Source organism: Episyrphus balteatus, chromosome 3, assembly GCF_945859705.1.
Source record: "Episyrphus balteatus chromosome 3, idEpiBalt1.1, whole genome shotgun sequence".
NCBI classification, from domain to species: domain Eukaryota; kingdom Metazoa; phylum Arthropoda; class Insecta; order Diptera; family Syrphidae; genus Episyrphus; species Episyrphus balteatus.
Genome location: NC_079136.1, coordinates 34,700,512 through 34,717,486, shown reverse-complemented (window position 1 = coordinate 34,717,486; position 16,975 = coordinate 34,700,512). Strand labels below are relative to the sequence as shown.

The 16,975-nt window shown below is 29.3% G+C and overlaps 2 protein-coding genes across 6 annotated transcripts; one reads left to right on the top strand and one right to left on the bottom strand.

Moving 5' to 3' along the window:
* Window positions 1–1,294: 1,294 nt before the first annotated feature.
* On the top strand, window positions 1,295–1,862 carry LOC129914522 (adult cuticle protein 1-like). Its single transcript, XM_055993821.1, has 2 exons — window positions 1,295–1,388; window positions 1,457–1,862. Exons 1-2 carry the CDS (start codon window positions 1,383–1,385, stop codon window positions 1,730–1,732), a joined length of 282 nt encoding a protein of 93 aa, XP_055849796.1. The 5' UTR covers window positions 1,295–1,382; the 3' UTR covers window positions 1,733–1,862.
* A 3,669-nt stretch (window positions 1,863–5,531) lies between these two features.
* LOC129914517 (lipid storage droplets surface-binding protein 1) lies at window positions 5,532–15,101 on the bottom strand. 5 transcript variants are annotated; one of them, XM_055993810.1, is made up of 8 exons: window positions 14,948–15,101; window positions 9,248–9,552; window positions 8,968–9,196; window positions 8,539–8,744; window positions 6,397–6,587; window positions 6,263–6,329; window positions 6,071–6,181; window positions 5,532–6,014 (listed from the first exon to the last, which is right to left on the bottom strand). In XM_055993810.1, the coding sequence occupies exons 1-8, from the start codon at window positions 14,949–14,951 to the stop codon at window positions 5,877–5,879; spliced, it is 1,251 nt and encodes a 416-aa protein (XP_055849785.1). In that variant the 5' UTR covers window positions 14,952–15,101; the 3' UTR covers window positions 5,532–5,876. The 5 variants fall into 5 exon arrangements, with proteins under 5 accessions (XP_055849785.1, XP_055849784.1, XP_055849786.1 ...); XM_055993809.1 differs by lacking the exon at window positions 14,948–15,101 and adding an exon at window positions 10,359–10,394; XM_055993811.1 differs by lacking the exon at window positions 14,948–15,101 and adding an exon at window positions 10,359–10,382 and having other exon boundaries at window positions 8,539–8,726.
* Between the last annotated feature and the right edge of the window lie 1,874 nt (window positions 15,102–16,975).

Here is a 16,975-nt window from a genome sequence, read left to right as displayed (position 1 = left end):
CGAAAAATGTTAGAAAATTTTTATACTTAATGACATGAAATTTTGAAAAAAATTAGTTTGAAATTTTTTTTTCCAATTTTTTTTTTTCAAAATTTTGATTTTAAAAATTAATTTTTCAAAAACTGTGCCATAAAATGGCTTTGTTTAAAAATTTTGTAAAAGACTAATGTTTTGGCTTTACAAAAAAGTATAGCCCGTTATTGTAACTATAACCGTTGATTTTTAATAATTTTTTTTCCAAATTAAGTAAATTTTTTTTTAAATTGCCCCTCCCCGCTAAACGAAGGGGAATAGACCCCCCCTCCCATACGATTTTTTTCTTGTCTCGACCTAACCTACACGCTCTAGCTTTTTGGCACATTACTCCTGAATCACCCTGTATACAAAAAATTATTTTTTTAAAAAACGGCTCTAACGATTTTCAAATTTTTTTTCTAAAAATACATTTTTATACAAGAAATAAAATCGCATAGGTACTTGGTTTTTCGAAAAACGGTGTTTAATTAATTATAAAAACAGATTTTATTTTTTATTTACTTTTTAATTTCTTGAAAATATCAATTCCCTAATTTTCTTGAATTAAAAGCTTTAACATTAGAGTTGCTTTAAGTCGTGCATTTTATGTATTTTATTATATTTTCTTTAGTTGATCCTAAAAGGTTCTTAAGTGAAGCTTGGGAAATGAGATTCTTTAAACAAACTTCCATTCATTCTTTATGATAAATTCAAAATAAATAAAATATTTTTTGTTCTCTTTAATACTGGTCACAGTTTATTTTTAAACGTACCTACATATAACCAAGTGATTTAATTAAGACCCTTTAAGAATTAACTAACCCGTTGCTAATAATAACTTTTAATAAATTAAAATTAAAAAAGAGCTGCTTACATTACCCAATTAAACCCTGGAAATTAATTGTAATTGACCCACAAAACAGGCTTGGTTCTAATAAATTACAATGTTTTAAAATCTGATATAACATTTTATTTAATATCCATCAAGATACATTAGCCTTGAGCTTATAAAAAAATCTCTTTGCAATAAAGAAATTAATTTCTCTAACAGTTATGTGGAGCTATTAAAAATTTAATTACAAATTCTTATTACATTCTTGTCATTGCGATTATCATGTCAGCATTCATATTTATATTTTTTTTATATTAAACATATCAATACTACTTTGGCACACGTTTCGAACTGTAAACAATTCCCATTAGTGTCTAAATAAAATGTATAATCTTGTTATGTTTATGCGATTGTAAGTTGAAATGTTTGCTACCTACAAAAAAGTATAAAAGTTGATCTACTTTCAGTTATCAAATCAGAATTCTTCTAAAGCTTTTCAGTTTTAAGTCTACCTTTCAACACAAAAAAACACAACATGAAGGTAAGTTGAAATGATTTGATCAGGATTAAAAGGATATTTTAAAGGATAACTTAAATATTCAAATTTAGTTCGTCATTGCTGCCGTAGTCTTGTTGGCCGTTACCATGGGAGTTCAATCATCTGTGATTCTTGGTGCTGGTCCAACTTTACAACAAGGTCCAATTGTTATTGGATGGGGTGCAAGTGTACCAGTTGCTGCCAATATTGATGTTGCGTCTATTGTTGGAGTACCTGGAGCAACTTATGTCGCTAAGACTTTAGGCGCTGTACATGCTGCTCCATTGCCTGGACACACCCAATCTGCTGTTGCAGTTAATGTTAATCCAGCGCCAGGAACTTTGTAATTTTTCTTATTGATCTGTGAAACTTTGGCTGATTTACTGATGAATTGTTGACCCTGATATAAAATTAGATTTAAGTATTGCTAGTTCATGTTTATATTGTTGGCTTGATATTAAAAGATTTCAATAATGACTTTGATTTTCAAAACTGTTAACTTTTGTGGTTTTATTTTTTTACTTTTACAAATCGATTTTAATATTTCATAGGGTCACGGGGGTGTATGCGTAACTTTTTTTTATTGAAACAAATATTGATACAAACTGTTTTTTATTGAGCTTAATTTTAGTTTAAAAACAAATTGGTAAATTTTAAACATTTCTAAACAATTCCTTTACTTATTTTACTTTTTAAACCTATATAAATCCGATCATACTTAGTTGAATAAGAATTGTTATATAGGTAACTGCCATTGAAAGAATCCATAAACAGAGATTATTATTCAATTCAAATAATCCATAAACATCAAATTTAACTTCTTCAAGTCTAAGCTGGTTTAAAAACTGATCAACCTGCAAAAAATGTTTTACTTAAAAAAAAAAATTAAAATATAATAATTCTTCTTACACTTTTATCCCAACGTAAATCAACACCTGGAAACATACAATCCCAATTAAAATTCTCCGGAGTTCTTGATTCAACCATAATAAGATCGACTGCCAATGGCAAAAATATGAAATCGAAAAACTTAAATGTTACAAACATCAACGAACACCAAACAATTTGTTTATATTTCACATAGTGCAAGAATACCACATGAATATTTCGAATGATACTAATTGTCATCAAGGAAAATGTAAAAAATGCACAATATTCAAATAATCGATAAAATTTTCGAGTGTAATCGAATATTTCCGAATATATTGCAGAACATTCATCTAGTTCGTCAGAAAATTTACACAACATTTCCATGCAACGATATTTTGACATTGGCTGGGTTTCTGCTTGTTCGATACGTTTTGCAAAGAGTTTCATATGATTTCCGATATTTCGATAAACTCCCATCAATGTAATAAATCCCAAAAACAAAGCATTAGCTGCCATTAAAAATCCACCCCAAACATTGTAGCCAAAAAAACATTGAATAAAAACAATTTTAAAATTTGATTCTGGCAATGTTGTAACTCTGTAGAAATCAGCTCCGAAAGCGACTAATATGTTTATAACTCGCAAAACAATAATAACATAGAATTCGATTCCGAATAGTTTCAAATCGCCGGTCATTGCAGTGATCCGAGAAAAAATTACCATGAATTTGTTGACAACATACGCAAATTTATGACGTCGAACGAATTGAGATATCAAAAACACTACCATGAAAGCAAATACTGTTGATAATTTACAAAAATCCAAAATTTGTATTAGAAAATTTTGTTCTATAATGTATATTTTCACTATACGCGTTATAAGCAGGAAGTATATAATAAGACAAATGGTTTTATATATTGTTGTTATTATCATTGTTAGATAGGAAAATTGGATTCGATAATGAGGGCATATTGTGAAATTCACCAAGCCCAACAATTTGGCTATGTTGAACATAAACCTTATTATGTAAATAGGAACTCTATTACTCGGGTACTGTATTGCTTGCATTGTATGTATGTTATTACTATAGTTTCGGTTTGTATAAGAAAATACTTTTTGTCCCGTGTTGAGTTAAAACCACACTTATTGAAATGGAATTTATTAATAATCTCCCATTAATTACGATAGCACAGTTTATTTGATGCACATTAATTTTTAATTATGTGTTAAAATGCTTCTTGTATAATAAATGAGATTTTACAATTTGATATTATTTGATAAATTTTCTTCGAATTTAATTTGAAATTGGCAAACATTTTTTAATATAATAATATAATAATGTATCCCCGAACAAAAGCTCAGCAGTAGTATTCTAGCCCTGAGTCAGTGTTGAATCATTTTGTCCTATTCGTACTTCGTATAGGTTTTTGCAAGGTGCTCATCGAGTAGATTCTTACTTATTTATTAGGTATCAAGAGTTGGAATGAATTTTAAACCAGTGTTGCAAGAATATTTGAAAAATTTAAGATCCAAAAATAGTCACTTTCAAATTTGGTTGAGACAAAATTTGTTGTATGAGATTTTTTTTTAAGGATAAGTTAAAATTATTATAGGCTTCAATTGTATTTGTTCCAGCGTAGCAAAAAACGGTGAAGAACCACCGAATTCGCAAAATCGATCTTATTATTTCACGAAAGTAAATTTTTTAAGTACGTATCAAAATTGTCATATATGACCAAAATGAAAAAAAAAACTTCAAGAACGACTCTTAAGATTTCTATTTTGAAAAATACGTTTACTGCATAAAAATAATTATGTTTTGAATCGATTTTTTGTTATTTCTGACTTTCTCGTAAGCGTCTTAGCTGATTTTAACGACATTATTTTTTGTACAGAACGTTTCAAAAATAATTTTTGTACATAGTATTTAAAAAAAATATTTTAAAAAAAAAACAGTATTTTTAAAAGGAATAATAAATTTTCTTTAAATTTTGTTTTTATGGCGATTTTTTATTTCCTTTTTAAGGGAATACTAATTTTTTTTTGAAACTCAAAACAAACAGCTCGAAAAATTTTCAAAAGTTTTTCTAAAAATCCTAAACTAAATTGCTTGATTTAGAGGTTTTAACCATTTAAGAAAAAGCTTTTATAATTTTAATAACACTAGCCGACCCCGCACTCTAAATTCGAGTGCCAATTGTAACTTTTATTTATGCTCAAATAAGCACACTAAATAAATCACTTTATTTACTACTAAGAATATGCAACACTTAATTTTATTCGAAATTCGAGAATGTCTTCGAAGGTTCTCGTCTTTGCTTTTAGAAGTTTCCACTTCCAGAAGGGAGAGGGCGTGGTTCAGCACATTTGTTTTTGTTTTTTTCCTCAATTTTAATTTATTGTTTTTATCTATTTCGGTAAAAAAAAAATAAATAAAGTATACATTCTGCACATCTAGATAAAATTTCCTATCGTTCGGTATATAATTTATGCCCCTTCGGTTTTTGTGGGCTGGGTATTTTGTACCACAAAATAAGTGTTTGCCGTTTTATTATATGATGATGATGATGATGATTTTGTATGTTATTTTTTAAGTTTTTATTAAATTTTTTATATAAGTAGATAAAAATATTCTTTTATGAATTTTTACATACCTAATTGCTTTAATATTCCAAGAAGTCTTTTTCATAGGAGCTGGAACGTGCAACCCATTCATGCATTTTATTTCATATCTCTGGAATTTTTGTAAATGCTTGAGTCTAAAATAACAATATTCAAATCTTTAAGAGCCAAATTTTGATAAATCGGAAATCAAAAGTTTAAGGAGAGAGTGAAATGCTCAGGAACAGATAAAACGCCAGCTCTGAAATTAATATTGGAAACATTTTTTAAACAAATTCGAGGAGATAAATACGAGTATCTGCCAATTTTTAGGATTTTTTTCTTCCTCCTGTTGCTGTGATACTTTCTTTACATCCTGTCGTATTGCATTTCAGTGAGGATTACCATACTATTTTTTTCAAAGATTGTAAACTTGCTCATATATTATGTATTTCGTCAATGCCCTGAACCAAATTCCGAAGCTGTAGGTAATGAAAGAATTAATAAAATTTCTTGTAAAGTATTACAACATAGTCCACAGACTAACTCCCTTTCTTTTTTCGGATGAATGGATATGTTCCACGAGCCTGAAATTTCAAGCAAACTTTTTTGTATGAATTTTCCACTCGATCGGCTTTGATAATAAAATTTTTTAAAAGAAAAAAGAATTATATGTTTTCTTAAAGCAAATTGATTATATAAATGCATTTTATTTTATTTGTACATCTTTAAAAAAAAAATAACACATATTCAAATATAAATCTTTCCAAAAAGGTGTAAAAATATTCATTTGAATTGAGGGGTTTTAGCTCTTTTTTTTTGTATATAGAGTACACATTCATTTATACATATTTGTATGTTTTCAAGACTCAAACTATTTTCTTTTTATATAAATGGTACAAATTGTAAGCTTTCTTAAAAATAAAAACTATAAAAATATGCTTAACATTTTCGGGCTTCCAACCAGAACTATAATAAGTCGTACAAAATAAACAACAATATAAAATAGAATTCAATCACTCAGTAGATTCCATTTATGTTGTTATGCGTTGGGGCATTATTTTGTCGGGGCTGAATTCTCCGTCTAGGGGCACTAGTAGTGGTTGTTGAAATTTTTTCAGCTTCAATTCGACCCGACAAGAAAATTGCAACACGTTCCTAAATGAAGATATTTGAATGTAGCTATTTTAAAATTAAGGTATTCAAAGTCTTACTAGATAAGTTGATGTCAAATTCGACAAATTGCCATAAAATGTTAAAGATTTATTGATAAGGCTTTCAGCTTCTTCCTTGGTCAGATCTTTTACCTTATCCAATTTTGTGATCTTAATGATTTATAATAATATAATTTTTTTTTTATTTTTAAAAGCATTTTTTATAATATTTGCTCCGATTAGATTACTTACTTTGATGAGACGTTCATTTAGAAGAATTATTTGGTGAAGCAGCACAGCAGATGAATGAACAACTGACCTATGATGCAAGATATGTAAATATAAAAAATGTAAAATTATATTCTGATTGCTCTATATTGTTTTACCTGGGAATAGTTTGAGCAACTCCGGTAGTAAAGTTTATCAAATGAACTAGCCGACGAGCTGATTCTCTAGTTAAAAGAACAATCAACTGCTCCAAGGTATTTGGACGAGCTTGATTTTCAGGTTCATCCTGACTAAGATAATTCCATAGTTCACGAGCCTTTTGAAGAGCCATCTTTGGATCAGTTGCAATCTAAAAAAAATCAAAAAAAAATAAACATTAGCCGATTTATTATAATAAGTTATCTAACTCGTACAGATAATCCAAATATAATTCTATACGAATTACTTAATAAAATATAAAAATATTTAGTATGAGAAATTAAAAGAAATACGTTCTTATCATGAGTAAAGGACGTTTTTTATTTAACCCCCGAATTCTCAACCTTGTATTGCATTAAACTATATCTCAGAACATTTCCCTAAACAGCCTGGGATCACAAGTTTTCTATTTTATTTTTGCATTAAAAGGTTACAGCTCTGGGCTTCCATTTTTCTCCAGAACATCCACCCATCTCAACAAATGATAGCTCCATCGCATCGTCAAAAAAGAATAATTGAATCACTTTTAAAAAATTCGGTTTGATTATTGTATCTGCTTTTCTTTAATACCTAAGCAAAAGTAGGTCACTGTGGTGTATGCGTAACATTTTTGTTTATACAAAAACTTGAAGAATTAATATAAAATTTCTTTGCATTACTAATTATTCGAGCCACTTGATTTTGCATGATTATTTTCTCGTCTTATTATGTAAAAAATAAAAATTTTAAAACTAAAAAATGATTATAAAGAAGAAGAAAAAACGTAAACAAATTGAACTAAAAAAAGATCTATAACCTTTTTGTCCTCGAATCAAATGTTTCCATGTTGAAAAACATTACATTTTTTTAATGTTTTAATTTTTTTTTTTAAATTATAAAGAAGATAATTTTTTTTACTAAGATCCGTTTTAACATTTACCCAGAATACAATACTAAAAACTATGTAAACATAAATTAAAGTTATTCTATCTTTTTAACTTCTAAAACCATGTTAAAACAACGGGCAAACCTGGTAAATCAACGAAAAAAACCAACACATCAATTTGCAGGTTATTAAAACTGTACAATTTCGTTATCATATAGTACATTTATTGCAAATTAATGTAAATGAAACTCAAAAGCTGATACAAAATTATCATAACATAAAATAAAAAAAAAAAAACAAAATGCACTACTGGGTCGCACGAACTTGCTCTTAGAGTTCAAGTTGCTTAAATTTTTAAGACTTTTTATATAGAAATTTGGGAAATGTAAGTAATAAAATAAATAAAAGCAAAAAAAAATAAAAAATTCGTTTAAAAAAAAATAAAACAAAATCTGAAATCAAATTGCCCTCCAAAAAAAGTATGCAGTTTTACTTGATTTATTAAGGTCCATTTTTAGAAAAAAAATTTTCAAAATCGTTAGAACAATTTTTTAAAAAACTAATTTTTTATAAATAATTTTTTGGAAAAAAAAAGTTTTAAAATAAAATTGGTATGCCATTTTGTAGAAATCACTAATCAACACCTAGAAACAAAATTGCAAAAAAAATTCAATGTTCCGTTTTCGAAAATTCGATTTTTCAAAAAAAAAATTTCAAAATTGTTTTTAAAATCCAAAAATTATTTTTTTCGAAATTTTATATTTGGCTTATATTAAGACTATATAAATGCTTCTTCACAAAAAGTTTAGTTGAAATCGAATAAGCAATTTCGGAGCAAATCGGATAAAAAACACGGTTCTATGCCAGGTACCGTTAATAATGATTTTCAAAAAATTATTTTTTCATTAGAAGATACACCTTGTCTTAAAACTTATATTTTAATTTTTTTTAACAAAATCGTTGGAGCCGTTTTTGAGCAATTTCAACTTTACTAAAATCGGTATCTGACAAGTACCTTTAATTTTGGTCCAAAAAAATTAATTCCAAAAACCCCTGAAGATGCCATAACTTGAGTTTCTTACGAGGTAATCGTAACTGAACTTTATACTTAATCTTATAAACAGTACATCAAAACTTATTTAACTTCAACAACTAAAAATACCAATCTACATCAAACTTAAAATAAGTGTACCATGTACCTCGTTATAAAAAATAAGCGTTCGTTTTTAACACTTACCAATTCGGCGGCATATAAAGCCACATGTATAGCTTCTTTACTTTGTTTCTTCAGTGCTCTAGCCTCAAGCAAGGTACGCTGAGTCAGACGTCGTTTAAGCTTCCTCGAGAACCTTTGACCATGATGTATTGCCTTAATTGTAATTTTTTCGTTCGAGTCTTTTTTGGCTTCGTTTTCATCGTTTGTTGCTAAAATAATAATGACTCCTAAACGATCAATAAACTTGTAAATAAAAACAGATAATTGCTATTTTATTGGATTTGTTTGGGAATTCTTTATCAAAAGTCAGAAATATAAGTTCCAAACTGCGATAACCTCGAATTCATTTCGATAGGTTTTTTTTTAAAGGAAAGCTGTTTTTGTTTATTTTTTCGTTTGTTTTTTTAAATACTACACAAAACTCCTGTTGGTACTGATATAGCAACTTACCATCAACTTGATCTTGTTCAGCATCAACTGTCAAATACTTGTCAACATACATATCAGCAACAGTAAATGCACCATCAATTCGATCAGCAGCGTACTCAGCTAGGGGATTGTCGAGAACAGCTTGTCCCATTTGTTTAACCGAATCAGCTCGTTTCAGTACCGGTCTTACCAAATGATCAGACATGTATTCTCGGGTATTCCAATACATCTTTAATGTTAACAAAATAAACTAAATATAAGAAAATATGAAAGGCAGAAGTGTTGAAAATCAATAAACTACCATTTCTGGAGGCAAGTACACCAATGGCATGCGCTGTTCTAAAATATCAAGACTTTTGCACATCATGCCATCCAGTCGCTTGAGTGGAACTTCAAAAAGCTTTACTGCTGGTCGAACTGATTCCAAAGCAGCAAGAATGGTAGATTCTGCTGTTTCAAAATACCAGTTGAATAAACGGTTTGTGTTTTTAACTCTGCTATAGATGTGTTCTGCTCGCTTGATACTGTTTTCTATTATTGGAATGCTACCAATACGATCAACGGCTTCTAAATGTAGTTTCATAGCGTTTTGTAATTGATTGTTTGCTATTGGATAAAAATTTTTATAGATAATGACCCAACTTCTATTAATAATAAAATTATACATGACGAGACTTGAGACTTTGAATCGAATAGACAAAATCTTGTTTTGTAGTAAATAAATTGTGACCAAAGATCATTGTTATCATTTTAATAGTAGATCTTTGATTTTTTTTAATATTAGCCATTAGTAAGAGGAACTCAGATTAGAAACAAGCCAAAAACCATTGATAAATATTTTTTTTTTTTTTTTCAAAAAAAGTCTTTATAAAGGAAGAAATTATTTTTAATCTTTAAAAATAAATTGTTTTCAAACAATGACCTTTAAAATCATACAATCTTAAATGCTTTCAACTTAGAAACCATAAACAATTTGGGCTTTTATTACTGCAACTGCAAATTGCAATATGTAGGTACATTATACTAATCATACTCTCTTAGACTTTTATGTAGAATTAGTTACGTCACTTAGGTGGAATAAGAACAGATGCGCAATGATTCTATTTATAACAGTTTAAAGCTTAAGTTTAAAGCTCAACGCGTTGACTCTTTGATGTAAAAATGACGCTGCTACCAACGCGTTGAGGGGTATGATATGACACTCTGGCACAAGACTTTGGAGTTTGGCATTGATAAAATTAAGAAAAGTGTTAGCTAAGCTAATAGCTTGTTAGGAACTTGATTTTAAAATTATTGTGATCGGAGATTTCAATATTATACAAGTATATAAGACTTATGAGTACATGAAAGTATGCATACATATGTCAATGTATGTAGTTTAATAGGTGATTTTTAACTTCTTGAAAACTTACAGGGGCCAAACCGTCCCATCCGTTCACGAAACTTCAAGTATAAGAAAGACAATTACGTGATACCTCCCTTCAAGCAAACAAGTCCGACCTCGGTCCGAATCCGCTCCGCCTTAGGCGGAGCTGAGTCCGACTTCGGCTCAAGAACGGGTCCGACGGCGGCTCAAATTAGTATGGAAATTATAATCACCGCGGAGCCGATTTTATATGTATTGGTTCTTTCACCACGATTTCTCCTTCGACTTTGTGTTCATACACAAAAAGTTGCAAGTGTGTGAGTGCAACCCCGTTTTTCTCGGTCGGAGGGCGGAGTGTCTTTTCTGAACTCCGTTTTCTTGCTTGAAGGGCTTAAACGAGCACAGCGATTGGGATGACGGGGAAACAGAACGAAATTTTTGGTATCTGCATAAGTTATGTAATTAGCCCTGTTGCATTGGGAGGTGGCTAAGTACTACTAGTAGGTAGTTTACTAGCGATTTTCAATGGAACGCACTTTCAACGAATTCAATACAAATCGTATCTACTCGGGAAGAAGAGCATGAGTAGATGATAGCACTAGATTAACCAAAACATCTACTAGTAGTAAACTACCACCTCCAATGGAGCAGGGCTATTGTGTGACAAATTTGACCTCGTGCACTCCTATGTGTGGATGGCCGAGCGATCTAATGTCGTTTTCTTTCACTCCAATGAGAGTACCCTTTTAGCATGGAATAAAAAGAGAAGGTATGATCATTAGAAAAAACTCAGTATCGAGAACTGTCAAAACTTATGGCTACTTAAGGTTTTGACAGCCCAGCCCATTGAAATTGTTGTTGTAAACAAATTTGTCTTGGAAGTTGTTGTTGCTTTTGGCTTTGCCAAATGCCAAACGTCAAAACCTTATTACCCCATTTTGTAAGATGGCGGCTCTAAAGATCATACCTTGTCTTTTTATACCATGCCCTTTTAGTACTTATTTTTGCACTTTTTAAGGTTTTGTGTTCTTTGAAGCCACAAAAGTGTAAAAAAAGATTACTCCGGAGTAATTTTAGTACTACGGAGTACCCCGGATTTACTCCACATTTTTAGTCAGATTTACACCGATTTGCACACACACTTATGAAAATTGAAGTTTGACATTTAAAAATTTTGTTTGAAAAGAGAAAAATGCGAAAAGTGTTTCTTTAAAATTCTTTTGTTATTAACAAATACAACCATTATGATTATATTTCCTATTTTATTATACTCCGCCATATATATTTCTTCCATTATTTTCGTTAATTCTTAGCTTTTTCCAAAATGGAATTGAAACCCGAATAAAAGTTTTTCAGCCAGTGTTCTTCATCAATAAAAAAAAAATCCTGTGCCAGATAAAAAAAAAATCCCACTTTTTTTCTGCGATGATGGAATATTTTTATTTTACAATTATCAAACTAAGTGTGTATAAGGCTGAAAAAACCGATCAGAATTATAATGAAAAATATACCAAAAGTAAAACTAAGTCCGCTTCTACACGAAGACGCAAAGCGCACATAAGAGCAAGGGAGAATTAAAGTTCGAAGACATAGTCTGCTTCTAAACGAAGACGTAGACGCACAAGATGCACATGAGAGCAAAGGAGAAATCGATCTTTCTCTCTCCCTTGTTCTTATGTGAATCTTGTGCGTCTACGTCTTCCTGTAGAAGTCGTCATACGAAAACAAAAACAAAACCAAAGAAAATAGCTGTCAAATTTGCGCCTTCAAAAAAATACTACGTGTAGAAGCGCGCTACGCACCGAATCGAAAATCAAAAGGAAATTCAAAAATAAATTTCTGCGCCTTGCGTCTTCTTGTCAGGGATGGGACTTTGCTGCAATTGCAGTAGATCTACTGCATTTTTTTCAAGAAACAAATCTACTGCCTTAAATAAAATCTACTGCACTTTTGTTTTAAATAAATCAGCGATTTTCATGTGAACAAGATTTCACCCGAAAAAAATTTAATTTTTCAATTTTACTTTTACCCTATTATAAGTTCCGTGCGGAAAGTTCTTCACGTTCAGAAAACCCCCCGTAGTTTGAACTTTTTTTTCAGGTAATGAGTGAAGTAGTCGACAGGTCTTTTCTAACTAAAATTTTGGTGACGCACAAGGAACTAGTTTTGCCGAAAATATAAATTCCATTCGGGGGAAAATTACAATATATTTTTAATTTCTATGCGAACAAAAATGTTTCGGGTTCACGTGAATCTCATGTTAAAATGTTATGAGCACATTATTTTTGTTTGATCGTATTTCTGATTGCAGTCAATGCATACATTTGTCTTTTGATCTGTTTTTGTTATATTTTCTTAAAAAGAAATAAATGTTGAGTTTTTGTTAATTTTTATACAAATTTATACAAATATAAAAATCTACTGCGATAAAAATGAATCTACTGCGTTATTTGTTCAAATCTACTTCGACATTTTTTTCAAAAAGTCCCATCCCTGCTTCTTGTAGAAGCAGACTCATCAACGAACGCTTCATATGTTATTAATATTATTTTTTTTTTTTTTCAATTCATACAATTTTTTCCCTAGGCCTGTTATCACTATTTTTTTTTCAAGGAAATTATCAATTTTTGCCTTGTCACACACACAATTACAAAAAAAAAAATTACTCTCATTATGTTCTTTCACTCCAGAAAAAGGAGTACAAATTTAGAGTACTCCTTAATATGAGTTTTAAGGTTTTCGCGGTTGTTAAGACATGACATTATTAGGGTTTTTAGGATTATCCGCGTTATATATATATAACGCGGATAATCCTAAAAACCCTAATAATGTCATACTCCTTAATAGAGTGAAAGAAAACGACATAAGTCTCCTGACTCAAGGATACATTTATACAATTTTATTAGTTTTTATTTTAAGAGTTTTATTAAATTTTTTGATAATCACGTAGTTTTAATTTTAAAATCTAATTTTTTATTTTACATATTATTCTAATTTGAGGAATTTATATTTATTTAAATCAATGGTCTGCAATGTGGGTTGGTGCTGGTGTTTTGAACTCTTTTGATAAAATTTTATTTTGTTAATATATGCCCTAAACATAAATAATTGTATTTTTAATTAAAAATTGGTTTAACCAATATAACGATAACGGAAAAGTCGACATCATTGACAGTTTTTATTTTAAAAAATGGAAATCCCATAATTCTATTATCCGTATTTTTTAACAAAATTAAAAACCCAGTTTTCTTAGATTTATTGTCAGTTTTACGTATATTAATTATAATCAAAACGATATCCTTATTCAATTCATTTACAACACTTTATTGCTATTGCAATTTTTTTTTCAGAACCGGTCGATACAAATATAGGGAGTTTAATGTGTTTGGAATCACCTTGCAATATTGATATTAATCGATTTAAGCTCATATAAAAATTTCTACCAGCTCTTGGTACTTATCAGCATAAACCTCTCTTCATAACTACATAGGTACATATTTTTTTTATTTTTCCCTGTTTAAATCTTAAACAATAACGAAGAAAAAAATAACAAAAATAATAAAAAATTATTAAAATTATTTTTATTTTGAATTAAATCTTAAACTGTTACACAAAAATCATAGAAGCGAAATCATAGTCCCTATTTTATTTTAACCTGCTCAAAATGTTTTATCATTTCATACTTCAAATATTTATTTAAATTCATTTTTGTATGCACAAAACATTTGAATCTTTTATTACAAAAAGCGAATCAACACAAAAAAGAGCGTGAGTTAATAATTTCACGGAAAGAGAAGAGTTTTTTTCAAGTTAATTCAAAACAAAATCCAAAAACTTGTGATGTAAATAAATAAAATAATATTTATTTTGAATAAAAGAGGGTACAAAATTGGAGTCTGATTCATTCCACTCAATTTTCTTTGTGCTCGAAAATTTAAAGGTCAGCAAAGCTATCATAAAACCTGAGATTTTAACTTGAAAATGTAAATAATTTTTACTAGATGGCGTCCTTGAAATAATCTTAATATAATGTAAATTGTTTTCAGTTTAACAATTTAACCAATGGAATTATAATAATAATGGCCATATTATTCACTAGTTTAAAAAAATACATTTGGATGATAAATTGTCAAATGTCAAAATTAATCCAAATCCAAAATAGTTATTTCGATTTTAACTATGGAAATAGTTAAAAAAAATAGTTAATAATGACTGTTTTTTTCTCTGTGTGATAGGGAATATTATGGATTTGGATTTATTTTTGACATTTCAATTTCTTTACATCCAGATGTATTTTTTAAACTAGTGAATAATATGGCCGTAAGTGTTAAATACTTAACATAAAGCATACAATTTTCATTTGTTAAATGAACTTAATAGGAAATAGTCTTATATTGTCAATTCACTGAAACTCCCAGTCCGCCCCTGGAATAAGGAAAGTCTTTAGTCGCACTACAGTATTTATATTCGTATTCAAACTTTAAACTCAAAGTCCAAAAAATTACACAACCATTATCTTTTATTTTTTTTATAATAAACTCTTCGCATGTTTTTTTGTGTTTTTTTTTGTATTGCAACACTCGATCGTTCTTATATAAACCAAAAATAAAAACCTATAATTGGCGTTCTACTAACCCATTAGTGATCAAGTTTTAAAATATTTTTAAATAGAATTTTTTTCTAAACACAAATCAGGCGTTATTTTGAAAACAATTTTAAAGCATAAAAGCCAAATGAGATTCCAACCGTTTCGAAAAAGTTCACAACTTAAACTGAAACCAAATGCGGAAAATTTTATAATTTTAAAAAATGTTAATGAGGGAAAAAAAAACAAATTGTGTGAGAGTCAGAGAGTGCAAGCAGAAAATCTCAATCTAAATGCATGTCTTGATTGACCCTAAATATTTTGAGTTGATAAACTCATGTAGCCGGCAAAATATTATCATCAAAACATTGGATGCTTTTTCCTCAGGGCTGTAGTATGTGATGTGTGAGAGGAGATGGGCCCAGGGAAAATGTGTTATTTTGACAATGGATTTTTTTATTAAAAAAAAAAACGGCCTCTTAAGTTCATGTCTGGACGAATAAACCCTGCCTTGACTTTCTAAATTTTCTCCTTACCTACTATTACTTTCAGTCACTATCTCATTTCTCCAAAAGTATTGATCTTCTTAAGTTTCTTGAGACACCCTGTAGGTACGTTTTAAGAAAGCTTGTTGGATTTTTTTTATGCGTGTGATAGGTCTTTTATATGTCACTATTAACCAAGTACAAAAGTACAGATAGTGCGAAGACCCAGACAGAAATAATTACAATGTCGATTGATTTAAATTGGATTCTGGTGTAATCAGTTGAAGTGCGAGGTTCTAGTATTAAAATCTATATAAATCATGTCTCGCATTAAAAAAAAATTATATAAATTAAATCAATAAAGACAAACAAATTAGTAAGATTAAATATAGGTATATTTTTGCTAAATCTGAGAAATTTAATCTTCAATGTGTCAAATCAAACGAGAGCAATTTTTTTCATAATCATCACAAACATACAGGGTGTCCCAAAAGTAATGGATCCTGGTTTATTATTTTGAAAACTTGCCGTGTTATTGCAGATTTCAAAAATGTATAAAAGTTTCTAAAGATGAAATTAGAACGAATGCAAAAAAACAGAGGTTTTCAGAGCAAAATAAAAAACAAAAATCGAGGCTTTTATTCAAAAAGAAATAAACGAACAACAGTAGCGAAAATTTGTTTATTTTTCTTTGTTATTTTTCTCTGAAAGACCCTGTTTCTGCAATAACACGGCAAGTTTTCAAAATAATAAACCAGAGTCACACCATACAAATTTTTTTCAAGGTTGTTGCTCTGAAATAAAAGTGAGAAATTGAGTTTTCATAAAACATCGAACTGTTAATTCATTTGCAGCAAAATGGCGAATGAAATAAAAAATATTTTGCTTAATTAATTATTTCTTATTATTAGGCAATGTTTTTGTGAAAGAATTATGATCAATTATGAGCGGAGGAAGCAAAATACTATTGCAAAGTCGGGACTTATCGAAATTTCACAAAAACTGTATTAAATCGAAAACCGTAAAGATTTGGGATGAACAATTCACCAAATTGTGAGAGCCCTAAACTTGGCCTATCAGCATATTTCGTTTGATCCATTACTTTTGGGACACCCTGTATAGTTAATAATAATAATATTTCCAGATTTAGTCAGGTCTCTTTAGATTGACAATAGAATGAATGTTGTTGCTATAGGTACACTATATAGATAATATTCTTTTTATAAGTTATGAACTAGCCAAAGGGATGATCTTTCGTTCGAAAACAATTAGCGCATAGACTTAATGGTTTCAAATATTGGTATCTGTATGTGGTAGCCCATGAAAAAATCGTTAATTTTTTCCCAAGGATTGGGAATACCTTTTTTGAAACGGATTTATACAGATTTTTCACGCACCTGCAATTTTGACAAACGCAGAACATCAATCCAAACTTTATATTCTCAAATAATAACCAAATTGTATAATAAAATTGTTTTAAGGTCCTTTTAACGCATATTTTCTCCAAACATAAAATTTGAAATCGTTTCAAAACAGTAAATATGAATTTTCAAACCACTTTGACAAAAATCGCTACTATTTAATTTTTTAAAT

Bases quoted from the DNA above. Each gene is read 5' to 3' on its own strand.
- LOC129914517 (XM_055993809.1), bottom strand. The intron at 6,330-6,396 runs GTAAAACAATAT...CTTGCATCATAG, and splicing joins GTTGCTCAAACTATTCCCAG to GTCAGTTGTTCATTCATCTG. The intron at 6,015-6,070 runs GTAAGACTTTGA...ATCTTCATTTAG, and splicing joins ATTTGACATCAACTTATCTA to GAACGTGTTGCAATTTTCTT.